Source organism: Nansenia antarctica, assembly GCF_963989245.1.
Source record: "Nansenia antarctica genome assembly, chromosome: 7".
Classification (NCBI taxonomy): Eukaryota; Metazoa; Chordata; class Actinopteri; order Argentiniformes; family Microstomatidae; genus Nansenia; species Nansenia antarctica.
In genome coordinates this window covers 35,538,882-35,556,765 of record NC_137677.1, presented here as the reverse complement: position 1 = coordinate 35,556,765, position 17,884 = coordinate 35,538,882, and the positions used below count along the sequence as shown (strand labels likewise).

The following is a 17,884-nucleotide window of genomic DNA, read 5'->3' as shown; positions in this document are numbered from 1 at the left end:
GATGGCTACCATTACCAAACTAACGTTTCTAGTGTTGCAAACATATAATGGTTAGAGGCAACGCTACACACCTACAAGGTTGTGTTAAAAAAAAAGCCTGCTTCATTTGTCCAAGTTGTAACAATCAACTACGGTAATTTTTTAACAGCACACTCAATTCTTATGAAGACGGTAGTGTCGAGTTGTCTGTGTTAATGATCAGTAATATCTGTAATTCCACAAATATATAAAATCACCTAGACTTGTTGATCATAGTCGGTGACATCACAAACAGCTGAAAAACATAACATTGTTTGCAGTAATCAACCAGTGCGGAGTGCACTGTAAAACAAGCTTGGTCGGAACTGTGAGATAAAGAGAGACAACATGAAAAGACATACTGCACAAACATTTGCAGACTGTATTTTATTTACTTATCTTAATTCATTCAAAAGTTGAATTACCTGACCCTAACTGTCCTTTTGGACTGCTGCCTAAGTCCTGTTTTATTTGGCAGCCCTTTTACCTAAATATAATTAAAACATTTGTCTTATCTGTCTGAAATTTAAAATGAGAACCATACAGGCAAGTATACAGTGATAGCCACAATTAAGTGAAACAACACAGAAGTAAGTGAAACAACACAAAAGTAAAAGCATTATTGCATAACTGTGTAACAAAGCATACAAAAAGGTTTAATTAGGGACCTAGAATGTTCGAAGTAACCTGATATCTTATCATCTTTCCATCATACCCTGAATCTAATATCTTAAATATTTTCATAAAATCAAGTCTTAAATAATTTCTAGGCAAATGAAGTCTTCAATATTTTCAAAGCAAGGGACTCAGTGGTACAAAGTCCTTAATATATTTATCACGGCAGTGGAACCTTAGTGGAAAGTTTTGGAAACGTACTTACTTACTAGTCAAAAGGTTTACTATTCCTAAACAAGATGTCAACCTTCAGGAATTCATTTTGGTATACTGCACTGGCCCGTTAAAAGATCCTCACACTGCTGGCCCAAGACTCCTTTGAAAACCTCAAAGCGGTGATTCAGATCTTTTCGAGTGTGGATTTTATATTTAGTCCCAAATGCCCCATCAGCAGAGCTGGTACCATAGAAGACTCTGCCGATCCTGGAGTGGACCAGCGCCATGGCGCACATGACGCAAGGCTCTCTGGTAACATACAGGTCATACCCGGTGCAGATGTAGGACTCTGCCTGTCTCTCTCTCTCCCCTGCACTGACTGCATCCAACAGGACTCCAGAGGTTTGCATGTTCCCCAGTCTTAGAGGCGCTGAGGAATTATGCACAGTATATTGGCAGGCAGGGTAATGGTCATAAGTGTACGCCCCACCGTCTTGTCCCCGGGCCACAAGATCGATGCAGACCATGACAGCATGATGAAGTGGATGAGCGCCTTTCTGGCAATCGTGGCCCACGGCGAGGATCCTTTCTGCCTCTGGGTCGACAACTACAGCCCCCACAGGTTCCATGCCCTTCTCCTGCCCTGCTCTCGCTGCAGCTACGGCAGCCATCATGTACTCCTGCATCCTAGCTTTCTGAGGGTCGGTGAACAGCTGTCCCCTCAGGGCCACCGTCACACGCTTGTCCTCGTGGAAGGAGGTAGGCCAGTGCTTGCTTGCTTGCTCGAACTGAAGTCTCGTCAGAGGGGGACATGCTGGTATCTTGACCAGAAAAGGATCTCCGAGACCGTTTAAGTCCAAGTCTGAGGAGGCCAACAGAGAAGATATGTGCATTTCCTTCCTGTTGTGTGTGTCTGATACATCACTGGCAAGACATACTATGACCTCCAAGGGGTGAGGGATGCCCTTATCTTTGCACGCCCGCACTCTCTTTATGTGGTTCAGTCCAGGTAAAGGGTAGAGTGTAGCCAACTCCGTGAGTAAACGAGCTGTTTCTCTCTTGTTGACGATGGGCGCAGCGAAGGCTTCAATCAGCTCAGTGTCTTGTGACTGCTCGTTAGAGAGCACAGGGTATGCCACCCAGGCGTCAGTGTCACACTTTGACTCTTTCCTGCGTTTGCAGAGAGGCTCCATTTGGTCCCCAGTTGAAAGTTGTGGTTTTTCCAACTTAATTTACGGGGAAAACATGACACCTGCAAGAAAATGTAATAGATTTTTATGCTGATCTGTTTGACAGAGAGATAGAGTATTCACATCTAAGGGTTGTTGCTTGCTCTTTGGTTGTAGTGATAGCACTATTACTAAAACCAAAGACCAAGCTACATAGTTGTCGTAACAAAAGAAATGGGAAATCTGTCTGTAGTAGGAAATAGATAGCTAGAGAATTAACTAACAGTATAGTGATGAATAGCTGGAGAACTGACATCCACAAGTATGGAGTTGGAGTTTAAGGGATGTTTCACTTCTAAAAAAACGAAAAAGGGTGTTTCGTTGATTGGCTCTCCCTACATGAGAGCGATGCGCACGTTGAACGCACATCCAATTTCCCAAATGTGCAGTTGTTCCCCTTTAAGGCAGAGAATAAATTGCAGTTTAGTAAGCTCTCATAGAGTAATTTTATGGTTGAATAATCGGTGGGTGGTATGAACGAATGATAGATTGTTCGATGTGTGCCAACATTCACAAAGGCAGCCATGGATCATCGGCAAGAATTCACTTAATATCTGAAACGCAAAAAATAAACTTGAACCGTGAAAGTTTTAATTCTGGTATTGATCCTCATGAATTTCTTCTTCTGAAAACTTAAATTAGGATAACATAACAATAATGCATAACAGAAAAAAGGCATGTCGTTAATACCAAAATATCTAGCGTGAAATCAAAATAATTATTTTAAGGATATACACGTCTTAGAGTGAGTTTAAGATTGTGTTTATTGATGTAAATTCTGTTGTTACCAACATACCAACAGAACATATAACATGGTTTTACAGTTTAACTGTTAATTTTAATTTTTCTAATCGTCAAAACGGATTTGGCCTGAGAAAACATTGAATTCTAACAATATGATGGGATATCGATGTATTTAGATAGATGCTGTAATTAGCACAAATATTCCATGAAAACAGTATTTGACGGAGCTGTCTAGTAGGAACTACTTATCAACAGGATTGGCGCGTTATGACTTCCTGTCAGGTTGCACCACTTGGTGGAAGTGTGGTGTTATGAGAAGTGCACTCGCATTTTTCTAATTTGAAGCACAACGAAAGAGATATAAGACGGCTTTCCATGCAATAATGGGGAATTCTTTTATCTGATGAAATGCTAGAAACGTAATTAAATGGTCTATATGCCCACATGTTAGTCAAGACGGTCTCATTAGTACGCTGCCATTCAGCTATGTTATCCATTGACTGAGTTTGGAGTGTAAAGATACTGATCCAGGTTAAACGTTGTTTAAATGCTGGGGCCATGGACGTATGCAATAAAGATATACACCAACAACGTCTGGATGGATCAGCAACTTGATACAACTAAAACAAATTAAGTTTGACAAATAGTGAACCATCTAAATAACCCTAAACCTTAGACCACATGAGAGTGGATATCGGTTCTCCGGATGACTTATGAAGTGCACATTTTGAGCGTAGAAAAAAACAGAATAACATTGTATTATGTTTGCTAAAACACGACACACCGTTAACAGTCTATTGGCAGTGCTACTGGACTTACCTAGACCAGGGTAATCATAGGGTAACAGTTATTTTGGAATACTTCTTGTGCTAAGAAGAAAACGAACACATGTAAGGGAACTTCCGGTTTGGCGGAACCTTCAAAATAAAAGCGTTCCATCGAAATACACAAACATATTGATGCCATCACCACCGTTCACTGCAATGGGAAAAAATGAAACATTACATTTATAAATTATAAATCATCTTCACTTTATATTATTATTATCTGCCATATACACATATCTGCCATATACACATTGGAGGGTGAAGCGTGTCAGAATGAAATACAAATACACACATTGAAATGCAATACATGTTTGTATTTGCTGCAGTATAGTTTATAGATCTTTTTGGTTTCCCAATGAAGACTGAAACCATTTTGCTTGGTGTGTAGACTGTTTATAAAGAGACACGCTATAGTGGGACACACTTTTGAGAAATGTGCTTATTGATTTTAACGGTAGTGTCCAAAACCCACAGTTCATGTAATGATATAAATCATTTCAGTATAATGCTTGTGACTGACTCTGTTGAGATGACCCCTTGTCTACCCTCCTTAACACTAGGACAGCCTCGGGGGTCAAATGACCATAGTCTTTACAATGGGAAACGCTACTTACACACAACGACCACTAGTTGGCGCGTCTTGTAAATTAGCCTCCTACACAGAAAAACTGCAAAATAGCTTCATACTAGCTTATCCTGATGTGATTTTAAAAATGTAAGGATACTGGTCAGTGGTAGAACGCACATATCTAGGAAAAGTCATGAAAGGAGGGTCCTGAAATTTGATTGAGTGCAAAGATATACTTTTTCTGACCCCATCCATGGCTGTTCTAGTGTTAATGACCCCACCCATGGCTGTTCTAGTGTTAAAACAGAGCTCCCACTAATGAATGAAACATCTAATAATCCCAGAGGTGGATTAAAGCCATAAATTCCCTGGAATCTCAGGAATCTGAGAGTTTAATAGCGCAGCATCCCTGCCATCTGCTGGCCACAAGAGACACTGCATTCTATCCCTGGCTAGGATTTCAGGCATCACACATCACACTACACTGAGCTACAAGTATGCTGGTTAAAACCACTGGAGATGTCACTTTCTGGTCCAACCTGAAATATATTTGAATTGTATTTTTTTTCCAGCAATGTGACTAAATTCAGCCCTGACACCAGTTACACAAAAGTATTGGATCAAAGTAGGAGATTTAGTCGATTATTCTTTATGTTCTACTTTGAGGTGTAAACAAGAGAGTTTAAAGGTGAATGGCACTGTACTTGGGGACTAACTGTGTAGTTCAGCTTTAGTCTGTGATAAGACCTTGGCCTAGAAATAATTGCCTTGCTCTCTGAGACTTATCAAACAATCATGTTTGCACAGCTTACATTGTGTTCCAGTAATGGCTGAAATTCAGTCAAACCCACTCTGGGAAACTGTAGTCTGGCGCCAAATTAATACTGTCGTTTTTTGTAAGCATGTGTGTTGACACAATAACAAAATCAATATCAAGGTTAGGAATCAAATGGCTTTATTTACTTTTGAAAGCGACTGAATAACAAAAGTTATCCGTTCTGGAAGTAAACAATATCATTTCGAAAGTGCACTGGCCAGCCATGCTCACATGTAATGTCAATGTTGCCTGGTGCTTGGTTGATTGATTTATATTGACAGAGGGCCACCCGGATCCCACCTGTTTGCTAGCAAATAATGATGTGAAAAGGCCGGAGTCTCTTGGTCAACAACAATCAAATAAATGACCCAAAGTGGAATAATGTACAGCATTCATCATACGCGGAGGTTGACTTTTACCGTTAGGACGGCACCAGAAAAAAGAAAAGTCCAGCCTAATCACAGTCTAAAAACCGCTAAATCCACCAAAAAACAGCCCAAAGCCTATTGTCAGAAAACCGCTAATTACTATTGGGCAGGTGCCCATCTCCTGCCCCCTAAACTGTATGTCTGTTGCCAATGATGTTTGTAAAATAAAATAAAAACCCTGCACATTGTATGTAGCTATTAGGGTGTGTGTTTTAACTTCACACATGTTGTAACTTTCAGGCACTGACATTTTGTTACCGCCTAAATGCTATTTATCCTATTTATTTTTCCGGCCCAGTGTGATCAAAAGTAGCCCATTCGGCGGTAACCTGCCCCATCTGGCAACCCTGATTGAGGGGGAAACGCTCGGGCAAGGCGCAAATGGAGTACCTCTAGCCCAGGCAGTGAGCTGACCTCATGCACTGAAAAACTGTTTAAAATACAATAATGAGTATTGTACTACTTTTACTTCTATTCTGGTTTCAATGTTGTTGTTTTTTAAAATATATATATCTTTTTTTTACCATCGATTTTCAACGCCCATCGACGCCCATGGCATTCATGTATGGTTATCAGTGTATCACAGAAAGACAGGACACAGGTGGTGAATGAAACATTTTATTTCTGAGAGCCACATCAAAGCATTATATATTGAGCTACTAACCGATAACAGTATCGTCATCATAATGCACTGGCCATTCTGCTTCACAAGCTATTTCAATTGTTCTGGTATCCCTGTTACCCCTGTACTTACAGTGGGGGTAACGGTCCCCACCTGTGTGCGTACATGTGACTACAGGGAAGCGAGAGTTGCTTCTGACAATAATACCCTGACCTGAACGACGCAAATTTGTGCCACCTCCAGTGCATATGGCCCTGACCTGCCCTGAATTAGCAAGAATGAAGGTGTTTCTGGTTTTGCATTCATTAGTGTTAGGATTTGTCAACCTCAGATGGTCCATATAGCCCACACAGGCCTCGGCAGTCATACGCCCGTTCACGTGTTGTCGGAGGAAGGTAGCGTACCGTTGTTGGACGTTGGCTGGTTGACCGCGTATCGTCACTGTTGCACAGAGCAACCCCAGGAACAGGGAAGGCCAATGGAACCCCATGCTGATATCCTGTGTAGAGCACAAGGTTTGAGTCAATAATAGGGCCAGCACAACATCAAATATCTAGAAAGAAAAATAAACAACAATTGAATGCACATCAGCAGTCACTGTGGATGCGCACAGAGGTAACACACAAGGAATGTTCTGGTTATTCATTGTTCTAACAAGCAGACAAGACACATACTGTAGTGCACTGGCGGACTCAGGGGGGGGGCAGGGGGGGCGACTGCCCCTCCTGGTGCCCCCACGGTTGAAAAACGTCTCTCTTAAGTGCCCTTTTGAGTGGCGAAAATGAGAGGATGTGCCCTATTGGTGCCCCTCCAATGGTCTAAACTTGACCATGTGCACTGATGGGGTCCCATGTTGTGCAGTAGGTGCCCTTTTTTCTTTTTCGCCCCTGCCCTTCAAACAGCCTGAGTCCACCACTGCTGTAGTGTACTGTACAGTAGTGCTCTTTACCTTCCTAGTCAGCGATTGTAACTGGCAAAGCTTGTTACGAGGCTTACAAAAACAACTCCCATAATGAAGACTTTAGTGTCGGGTTATCACACTCACATAATGAAGACTTTAGTGTAGGGTTATCACACTCACATAATGAAGACTTTAGTGTAGGGTTATCACACTCACATAATGAAGACTTTAGTGTAGGGTTATCACACTCACATAATGAAGACTTTAGTGTAGGGTTATCACACTCACATAATGAAGACTTTAGTGTAGGGTTATCACACTCACATAATGAAGACTTTAGTGTAGGGTTATCACACTCACATAATGAAGACTTTAGTGTAGGGTTATCACACTCACATAATGAAGACTTTAGTGTAGGGTTATCACACTCACATAATGAAGACTTTAGTGTAGGGTTATCACACTCACATAATGAAGACTTTAGTGTCGGGTTATCACACTCACATAATGAAGACTTTAGTGTAGGGTTATCACACTCACATAATGAAGTAGTGTAGGGTTATCACACTCACATAATGAAGACTTTAGTGTAGGGTTATCACACTCACATAATGAAGACTTTAGTGTAGGGTTATCACACACATAATGAAGACTTTAGTGTAGGGTTATCACACTCACATAATGAAGACTTTAGTGTAGGGTTATCACACTCACATAATGAAGACTTTAGTGTAGGGTTATCACACTCACATAATGAAGACTTTAGTGTAGGGTTATCACACTCACATAATGAAGACTTTAGTGTAGGGTTATCACACTCACATAATGAAGACTTTAGTGTAGGGTTATCACACTCACATAATGAAGACTTTAGTGTAGGGTTATCACACACATAATGAAGACTTTAGTGTAGGGTTATCACACTCACATAATGAAGACTTTAGTGTAGGGTTATCACACTCACATAATGAAGACTTTAGTGTAGGGTTATCACACTCACATAATGAAGACTTTAGTGTAGGGTTATCACACTCACATAATGAAGACTTTAGTGTAGGGTTATCACACTCACATAATGAAGACTTTAGTGTAGGGTTATCACACTCACATAATGAAGACTTTAGTGTAGGGTTATCACACTGACATAATGAAGACTTTAGTGTAGGGTTATCACACTCACATAATGAAGACTTTAGTGTAGGGTTATCACACTCACATAATGAAGACTTTAGTGTAGGGTTATCACACTCACATAATGAAGACTTTAGTGTAGGGTTATCACACTCACATAATGAAGACTTTAGTGTCGGGTTATCACACTCACATAATGAAGACTTTAGTGTAGGGTTATCACACTCACATAATGAAGACTTTAGTGTCGGGTTATCACACTCACATAATGAAGACTTTAGTGTAGGGTTATCACACTGACATAATGAAGACTTTAGTGTCGGGTTATCACACTCACATAATGAAGACTTTAGTGTAGGGTTATCACACTCACATAATGAAGACTTTAGTGTAGGGTTATCACACTCATAATGAAGACTTTAGTGTCGGGTTATCACACTCAAGCATTGACAACATGCGGCTGCATAAAAGCTGAGAAAGAAAAGAAAACTCACCTTTGGCAACTGGTTACGATACGTATTTGATGTGATTCAGATGTTCTGTTATTTTGTCCTCTCAGATAACTCTACATACAATACAGGGTCAAGCAGAAACAATGACATTAGGCACACAGTTATTCATATATGAGACAGTTGTATGACCTGTAGTAACTAAATTACTTACATGCTGGAGTATCGCCACAAGTGTGTTATTCTAACCCCAAGTTCTGACTTTTATACTGCTGTGATAGTATGCATTTTGATGGGTTGACCCTAGACACATGCAAAGCAGAATCCTACGAAACGAGGAGGTTCCCGTTCTCGTAACATTTGTTAATGTTAATATTTGATGTTCCTCAGAAATCTGGCTCAGAGAGAGCTTCTTTCTGCCAGGTGAGATTTAACCAACTCGTGAGCACACACAGAGACTGGAGAATAATCACACAGCCATAAAATATGGATCATTTTGTTTTACCCAAATGTAACAGCTGCTGCAAACATTGAATTATTATCATTATTTGGACAAGATTGGACAAGACAGAGCATTTTAGGTGTTAGCAGAAGGGCGTATGTCAGATAAAACGGGCGGTCCCTCAGCATTATGCCATCATTCTCAAAGGGAGGGGGGAATGCTTTGTCTAAATTAAGTGAATCATCTATCCCTCAGCCATCATAAGAAAAAGAAATATATGCTCAGACCAGGGGCCATTAGCAGTCACAAACTAGACGAAAGAAGGATTACTTCTTAAACGTATTCTACTTGAAAACAGTTATTATTATTATTATTATTATTATTATTATTATTATTATTATTAACAGTAGAGGAACTGTACAGAGGGTTAGTGGGGGTGAGGAGGTCTTTAGGAGGGACAGTCAAGATGTAGTTCAGCAGCTTGTATGCAGATATAATAATAATAATAATAATAATAATAATAATAATAATAACAATAATAATACATTAGACTTAAATAAACACTCTTTTCTAGACACTCAAAGATGCTTTACAAACTGAAAAGATTAAGTAGTAAAAATAAAAAGACACAAAAAATAAATTAAAGAAAGTATAGGGGCCTAATTAAGGTAGTGCTGGGGACACATGGGAAGGGGAGGGGGAGAGGGTTAACTGGTAAAGGCAAGCTGGAAGAGGTGGGTTTTGAGGGCCTGTTTAAATGTTGGGAGGGTGTTGGCCTGTCTGATGTGGTTGGGGAGGGCGTTCCAGAGGGACGGGGCTAAGACCCTATCACCCCAGGTCCAGAGCTTGGTCCTGGTCAGGGGCGGATTTAGGATCGTAGGAGATCCGGGGCTTAGCCCAGAGGGGGAATATAATGTGCGCGCAGAGCGCGCCGGAAAATTTTGCCTTCAACCTTCAACTTACCACCACCTTAAAGCGGACAAAAGGCACTGGAGAACACATATACATTCACACCCTTTAATGAAGCAAACTAATTGTGGTGGTTCTGGGCACAGAGGGAGGTCAGCACACGTAGCTCCCCCTGTCAGTCACCATAATTTATATTTGTATATAATTACATAATTGATGGGCTGAGGCTAGTTATGTTACAGTATGTATATCAGGGCAGACTCTGTGCTCACCACTTATATTGTATTTAGAGTCTTGTCCTGTGTTATATGACGATATATTACATGTATTGTTGGCCTGTGTATAGTACTGTGAAATCAAATCCCCCCTGGGACATTAAACAAACTTAGTTAGTTAGCGTTACATTTTAGGATAGATTTGAGTCATGTTCTGTATACATACATACTACCATAAGGGCATACTTAATGTGGTTACTCCATGTTTACTAGCTGTAACATTAACGTTACATCATTATTTTTCACTTGTTACTCAGTCAACCAGAGTGCAGATATCAAAGACTATCAGCCTGTTATTCACTTTATTTGTATAAGTATTATCCTTTGTTTGATTTCTTACCATGTACCGTAACAGTACCTTGCTATGTTTCATTTTCATTATAACATAACGTTATGTGATAGCCAGCTAGCATTAGCAAACCGGAAAAGTAGTGTCAGTGAGTCAGTCACCTTTCTAATAAGATTCACAAACCTGAAACATCATCTATGTCATCACTGCTGGTGATGTCATTGTTGTCAGCTGCTGATACTGCTGCTGCAACAAGGCGCTTGTTTTGTTGAAAACAACTTTCGGATATCCATCCTTACAATTTTGCAAGTCAGGCACTGATTGAGATCACTTCTTCTTCAGGGCAGGGCAGGCTACGCAGTACGCAGGCTAATGTTGCGCAGCTGCTGCCTCTCTGTTGGACTCCGGTACTGCACGTTATTCACGAGAGTTTTTTTTTTTTTTTTTTTAAAGTAAAACATTCGGGGCTTTTCAGAAAACATCCGGGGCTTGAGCCCAAGTAGCCACCCCCTAGCGCCGCCCCTGGTCCTGGTGGTCTTGAGGGTGGTTTGGTCGTCAGACCTGAGGCAACGGAAGGGGGTGTGGAGGGGGACGAGGTCGGCAAGATATGGCTATTGGCCCTTGTAGCATTTTAAACAATAGGGAAAACCTGCTTGCATTGTTATGATTGCTAGCAAAAGTAAAGCGGTTGCTAACAAACCGTAAGTATGTTCGGATTTGATGCAAGGTTTACTACGCTTGAAGGTATGGTAAATTTAGTAATTTACGGGAATTAACCGGCAATTATGGCTGCACTGTTACCAATGCTTTATAAATTCACATAATGTGCAAACTGAATTATAAACCCATCATAAAGGAAATCTTAGGGTGTGTTCGAAATGGCATACTAGCATACTATTCATACTAGATATGACATAGATTTGAGTATGTGAGAGTGTTCACACTGTACAGTATGCGAAATTTTTGTATGCAAGAAATCTAGTATGTATACTGCTAAATCTTTGAGTATGCGATCGATGCATGCTATTCCTACTCAACATCCCCAGAATGCAATGCGTGTCTCTTCAGTCTTGTCAAACTGTGTCATATAAACTCGTCATACAGCTGTTGTTTACATTGTCTGATAGCCTGGAGACCGAAAGCTGCAATGAACATTGTTTTTTGCATAGATTTGAGTGTGCAGATGCTGCTTTTTTGCACTATATTTGATACTCTTCAACTGCAGCACCCCAGCTAAGTCTGATCACGGATGAGCGGTGGTATTTTCACTATATTGGGAATGTACATGGTGAAATGCATTCTTAGACATGACTACGTTGTCATGATTACAAAGATGCCACTTGAAATGCATGAAATCCAAGTTTATTTGTGTCCTACACACATGTTTGCCTAGTATTTGACTGCCTACAGTCACGAATGGTCCCAGTATTATTGTACAAGTTGTTATTGTTTGTTGTTTATTGTTGTTATTGTGCTTGCTGTAGCAAGCCCATGATATGTTATTGCTCATATATATTTATTTTAATCCTGTTCTTTTACCAACTGCTAAGACAACAATATAGTAAGCTAGTTACTTTAGCTAGCTAAAGATATTGGCCCCCCAGATCTTTGATCGGCAACGACACTATATAATTGTTTGCCAGACTGGCCATTGGATTTGAGATCCTAATATCTAAAAAGCAATACTGTTTTCTTATTTTATCGGATTAAAGTAGCAAAGACCACAAATTTACATTGACCGCCAGTCAAACTGCGAACACTTCTACCACCCAAAAGGGGGCGTGATCGTTCTGAATGACAGGGAGAGACGTATGACTGCTCTGATTAATGTTTTTAAACTACCGCACCTGCAACCAATCACTGGAAGATAAAAAGGACAAAGGCGCAACAGTTTTCCCTGGACTCTATTGCTCTGATGAATAGGCATACTTATTATTTGCTTATGTTCTATATTGACGGGTTGCATAGCAACACCGTTTTGAAAAAGAATGAGTAATTATGATACATATATGATATGTTATGATATATATATATATATGCTATGATATAAAAAACATGAAAAAAAAATGCATTTATCATGTGACCTCTAGAAATTGAGCAGCATTCTATGGAATGTTTGATCCAGCACGATAACCAACACCTCCAATCTCCTCTCACTGACTGTGTTTACATGACACTTGCCCAATAGGAATATCGAGCATAAGCCGCTTAATAGAGGATTATGGTGTGCATGTAAATGCAGTCATTGATTGGACTCCAGGTCGGCTGACTCCTGACTCCAATTAGCTCTTGGAGAAGTCATTAGCCCTAGGTAAGGGGTAAGGGGTAACACACATCGCACAGGGAACAACAACTCCACTACAGAAGCGAAGAGAGTGAGGGAGACCCTGACATCCTACTTCTCCTCTCCAGCAGGTGCTGTCCCATGGCAGAACTCCATCATCTAGAGCAGCCTCTACAACCAGTGCTATGCACCCTCAAACCCAAAGGCTCTTTTAAGAGCCAACCACAGCTTTACATAAGAGCACAAAAATCCATTCTAAACTTGTGTTTTTCTTTCTCATGGATAAATTCTACCAACGTGAGCAACTGGCATAATTTGAATAAGGATAGTTTAAATAATGACCCTTCATAAAAATGATGTGGGTACAATAGTACCATACGTTTAGTGCCACAGTGCCACCATGTGGAGACATGTGAGGGCAGGCAGGCAGGCAGGCAGGCAGGCAGGCAGGCAGGCAGGCAGGCAGGCAGGCAGGCAGGCAGGCAGGCAGGCAGGCAGGCAGGCAGGCAGGCAGGCAGGCAGGCAGGCAGGCAGGCAGGCAGGCAGGCAGGCAGGCAGGCACACACACACACACACACACACAAACACACACACACACACACACACACACTCTCTCTCTCTCTCTCTCTTTCACTCACTCTAACTTGCTCCCCACACACACACACACACTCTCTCGCTCTCTCTCTCTTTCTCTCAGTCGGAGAGGTACACCCATGACGGCCTTTCAACAGCGTGTGGCTTATTCTGTAATGAAAGACAAAAACAACATCCAAAGGGTTAAAAACATACATCCACATCAGATTCTCCACTGATAAGGGGATGATTAAACAGAATGTAAAAAACGTACGTGGGAATTCTGCATTATATAGTAACTGATGAATCTGAAGCTTCAACGCTGCCTTGGTTGGCAGTGGAAGCCTCCGCAGAATGAGGACAACCGTTTGACCAAAGAGGTCGTCTTCGTCGGGTGGTGTCTGGTTTGCCCTCATCTGGTCATCTTCCAGCGCAGAGGCCACACGCTGTTGAAATGCTGTCATGGGTGTACCTCTTGAGGTACCCGGAGCACGGTGCCTCCTCCTTTTAGGGCAGGGAGCTTGGGGGGGTCTGGAGGTGCTCCTGCTGATGAAGCTGTTGAGGTAGAGATAACAGAAAGGTTATGGCAGCTCCTGTTGTATTCTTACTTAGGAACAACCCCCATCCCGTTGAGTCTTGGTTATTAAGCAAGATACCGCTACGACTGCAGTATCAGTAAATCAGTAAAAACAAAGTAGTGGCATATGTGTGCGTGCGTGTGCACACATATTGAATGCGCTTGTCACCAGCTTTTACCAGATTGAACAGTGAAGTGTTGTACATGTGTCTCGGTGACGTCAGTAAACCCCAGTATGGCACTCACAGAGCTTAAATGGGCTACAGTATGTTTTTTTTTTTTTCACCCTAGAAGATAACGCTACATAATATCTGCTTCTGATGCTCCCTCCAACAACTCCTCATCCTCCTCTTCCAAGCTCGCCTGTCCCTCCATCTCATCCTCTGCTTCCTGTCTCCATTCCTCATCTATCTCTCTTTCTGATACACTGACCATGTCCTGCTCTCTCTCCTGCTCATCCATGACGACCATGACGTTGCTGCTCGTCGGGCGCGGCCGCATAAACGGCTCAAGGAAATTTAAAAAAAAATTAAAACGCCATGGTCGGCTGTTTGTGGCAGCCGAACCACTCTTTTTTTTCTCGCATCTCTCCTTTCTATACCTTTCTCTGAGGCTTCGCCACCTCTTCCTACATCTTTCTTCTGAAAAGAACAACAATACATAAATTAATTGTACTCTCATTCTAATCTACACTGTCACTAACTGAACACACACACACACACACACACACACACACACACTTCAGTTTAGTAGTAGAGTAGTACCTCAATAGCTGGCTACAGTACATGATTGAAAGTCGAATTTGAACTAGATGGCCACACACACATAGCATAGCTAACGTTAGTTAAACAAGGAAAAAAAAGATTTACCAGGATTTATAACATAACCAGGCATTTGTTAATTTTATTTCGACACAACACAGACGGCTTGCTAAACATCAGCATTCTTCCTGTTCGTGTCTCTGTAGTTTTCCAATGTTATATCGTAGATCGCAGGTTGGCCAGAGACGGCAATAATCAGTTGCTCCTCCATTGTTCAAACTTTTTTTTTTGTTCAAACTTTTCCCGCTGCGTTGTTGCGTCTGCATCGCACGTTGAAGTACGTCAAGTCCATCCCACCAGGTTGCGCCAGAACGACGCAACGCAACGGCCCTGTGTGCACCCGGTGTAAGGGGTTCGCATACTTTTTACACCCCCCACCCTGAATGTTTACATAGTGTGTTCAATAAAAACATGAAAACATATAATTGTTTGTATGGTATTAGTTTAAGCAGACTGTGTTTGTCTGTTGTTGTGGCTTAGATGAAGATCAGGGGGGTATTCCATCAACGTCGCTAAAGGAAAATCCTGGCTTATTTTTGATAACTTCTCGCGAGACTTATCAGAATAATATGCCTGGATATTTTTAGGAACTCTCGCGAGACTTGTCAGACTAAACCTGGATTTTCTTTTAATGATGTTGATGGAATACCCCCCAGAACACATTTATGACCAATTTATGCAGAAATCCAGGTAATTCCAAAGGGTTCACATACTTTTTCTTGCAACTGTACACACACACACACACACACACACACACACACACGCACGCACGCACACACGCACACACACACACACACACACACACACACACACACACACACACACACACACACACACACACACACACACACACTGTGTACCTCTTGAGACTGCACTGGGGGTCATTCCACTAAAGGTGGATCAGTATAGCGGCGCTATAAATAAATGCGGCGCTCAGGGAACTCGAGATTGGATTTCAAGCCTCAGGTGATTCCTCGAATGAGGATCAGCCTTGTGTCATCAGTGTTCACAGAAGACAGGCTTACAAATCTTCGATATGGGCGCGTGCACGCAGACATACGCAGCCCAGAAGAGTCGATCTGTCGAAATGAAGATACTCCACTCTGCAGGGGTACTACATTTGCGCAGCATTCCGAATTATTGATTTTTTATGAAGACGGAAAAATAAGATGTAAAATAGTGCAATACTGCCGCAATTAACAAGGCGAGGGAAATGGTTTGGCAAGAAATTGCTGACCGATTAAATGCGTAGGTCATACTAGCCCCAGTTATTGTTATATGTTCATATTTTAATAAATGAATATTTACTACTGTGGTGATATCAGCAGCAGGCTACAAACCGTCATATCGCCACAATGGCCTAGTGGTATCGACCGCTGCCATAGGATTTATTCGTCATTTTATATCGGTGGTTCAAATCCCTCTTCAGGCGCACTTTTTACTGCATTTCGTTGTCTGAATCTAATCTAAAATCTCATCTAAAAAAGTATGTAGGCTATAAAATTATGGTGCAGGCTAATTTACAAGAACTGACACGATTACAATGGTGTTTGAAACCTTTGCATGAAATCTTCGGTTAAATGTAAAAAATAAATAAATGAATGACTAAGTCAAGTCTCGAACTCGCAACCTTTGGAACTCGTGTCCGCAGCCTTAACCACTACGCCAGCCAGACCGCTGTGATGCACCAATGCAAGTTGAGAGAATAACTTTTTTTTTTACACTCTTTTCTTTATTGATATATCAAGTTATCTATCACACAATCAAACTATCTATCGATCGATCACACTTTCAAAATATCAAATTATCTATCTATCACACAGTCAAACTATCTAATCTATCTATCTCGTGTGAAGTGGGAACTAATATTTCCTAGGGAGGAACTGTCGTTCGGGATGTAGTTTCCGCCTGTGAGCCTTTTTTGACGCGCGTCTCACTATAGCCTGTGTTTTAGCCTGGTCGCGACCAGGCTAGTTATATCTGACTCAGAAGGAGCTCAACCAAGCAGCGAATTATTTGAGCCACATTGATGGCACCGAACGCAAGCTAACATTTTCGAGGCTTAAAACTTTATCGAGGCTTAGAACTTTATCGAGCTTCGTGGAATAGGGCCCTGATAACTTTAGGTTATTTACATAACCCCGGTTCTCTGAGTAGTATTCGTGATCTCACTATGAGAACGCCCCCTGCGTGACCTCATCAGAAACTGAATTACACTGCGCCAGCCCATTGGCTGGCCCAGGCGACGCTTGTGTCACGAGGGACGGGACCCTCCGCCTATATAAGGCGTACACACGGCGTCTGTCGTCATTCAAAACAAGCAACCTCTTTCTCGCTTCTAAAGCAAGGCGGGTGGTCCGGTGAGATACTCACGAATACTACTCAGAGAACCGGGGTTATGTAAATAACCTAAAGTTCTCTTTCATAGTACTCGTTTCGTATCTCACTATGGGAATATACTTACTCCCGTATTGCCAGACCTGCCTGTAAAACGACAACTGTCCCAGAATGGACCCTCACACTCTAGGAACTACGTCCTAAGAGGAACCCAAACTGAGGACTGAGTGTGATAGCGTTGGAGCCGTAACATCCAACCTATAAAATCTAGCGAACGTGTGGGGCGAAGCCCAGCACGCCGCCGCACACACCTCCTGAATAGACACCCCTTTAAAGAGTGCCCAGGAGGTCGCCAATGTTGGGAATTTGTACTAAAATAACTAGAAGTGATAAATCATGTACTATGTGCTCATTTAAATAATATGTGACTGAGGTCAGTTGAGAACAATAGGAAGGTCACGCAAAGCCAAAAGAGAGGTTCTGTTTTTGAGCGACAAGAAGAATACAAGCTCCTGACTAAAAGAACGTTTTATGATTCAAACTGCCTGTAAATTACTTATTTTTACCTATGTGCTAACAACCATTTTACACCTGCTGTTATAATATTCTATTTTTCTGTACTGATTTTATACTTTCATAACTAATGATTAATGATAAGTCTATTCTTCTAATACTATATTTTAACTTGTAAATCGAATCCTAATATTACTGTGTAACTTCAATAGTTGTGTTTTCACAAGACATTCTGATAACAAGACATTCTGATAAGGACACTGACACAATGCTCTGCTCATACAAAGTACGGATATCAC

General features: G+C 41.4%; 1 protein-coding gene and 1 long non-coding RNA gene across 2 annotated transcripts; both read right to left on the bottom strand.

Moving 5' to 3' along the window:
• Positions 1–950: 950 nt before the first annotated feature.
• LOC308161810 (putative inactive tRNA-specific adenosine deaminase-like protein 3) lies at positions 951–2,042 on the bottom strand (the record flags this gene model as incomplete). The annotated part of the gene is made up of 1 exon (XM_080535889.1): positions 951–2,042. One exon carries the CDS (start codon positions 2,040–2,042, stop codon positions 951–953), a length of 1,092 nt encoding a protein of 363 aa, XP_080392015.1.
• A 4,024-nt stretch (positions 2,043–6,066) lies between these two features.
• Positions 6,067–8,860, bottom strand: LOC308163077. The gene is made up of 3 exons (XR_013937597.1): positions 8,780–8,860; positions 8,611–8,681; positions 6,067–6,583 (listed from the first exon to the last, which is right to left on the bottom strand). It is a non-coding gene; the product is annotated as an uncharacterized lncRNA (long non-coding RNA).
• Between the last annotated feature and the right edge of the window lie 9,024 nt (positions 8,861–17,884).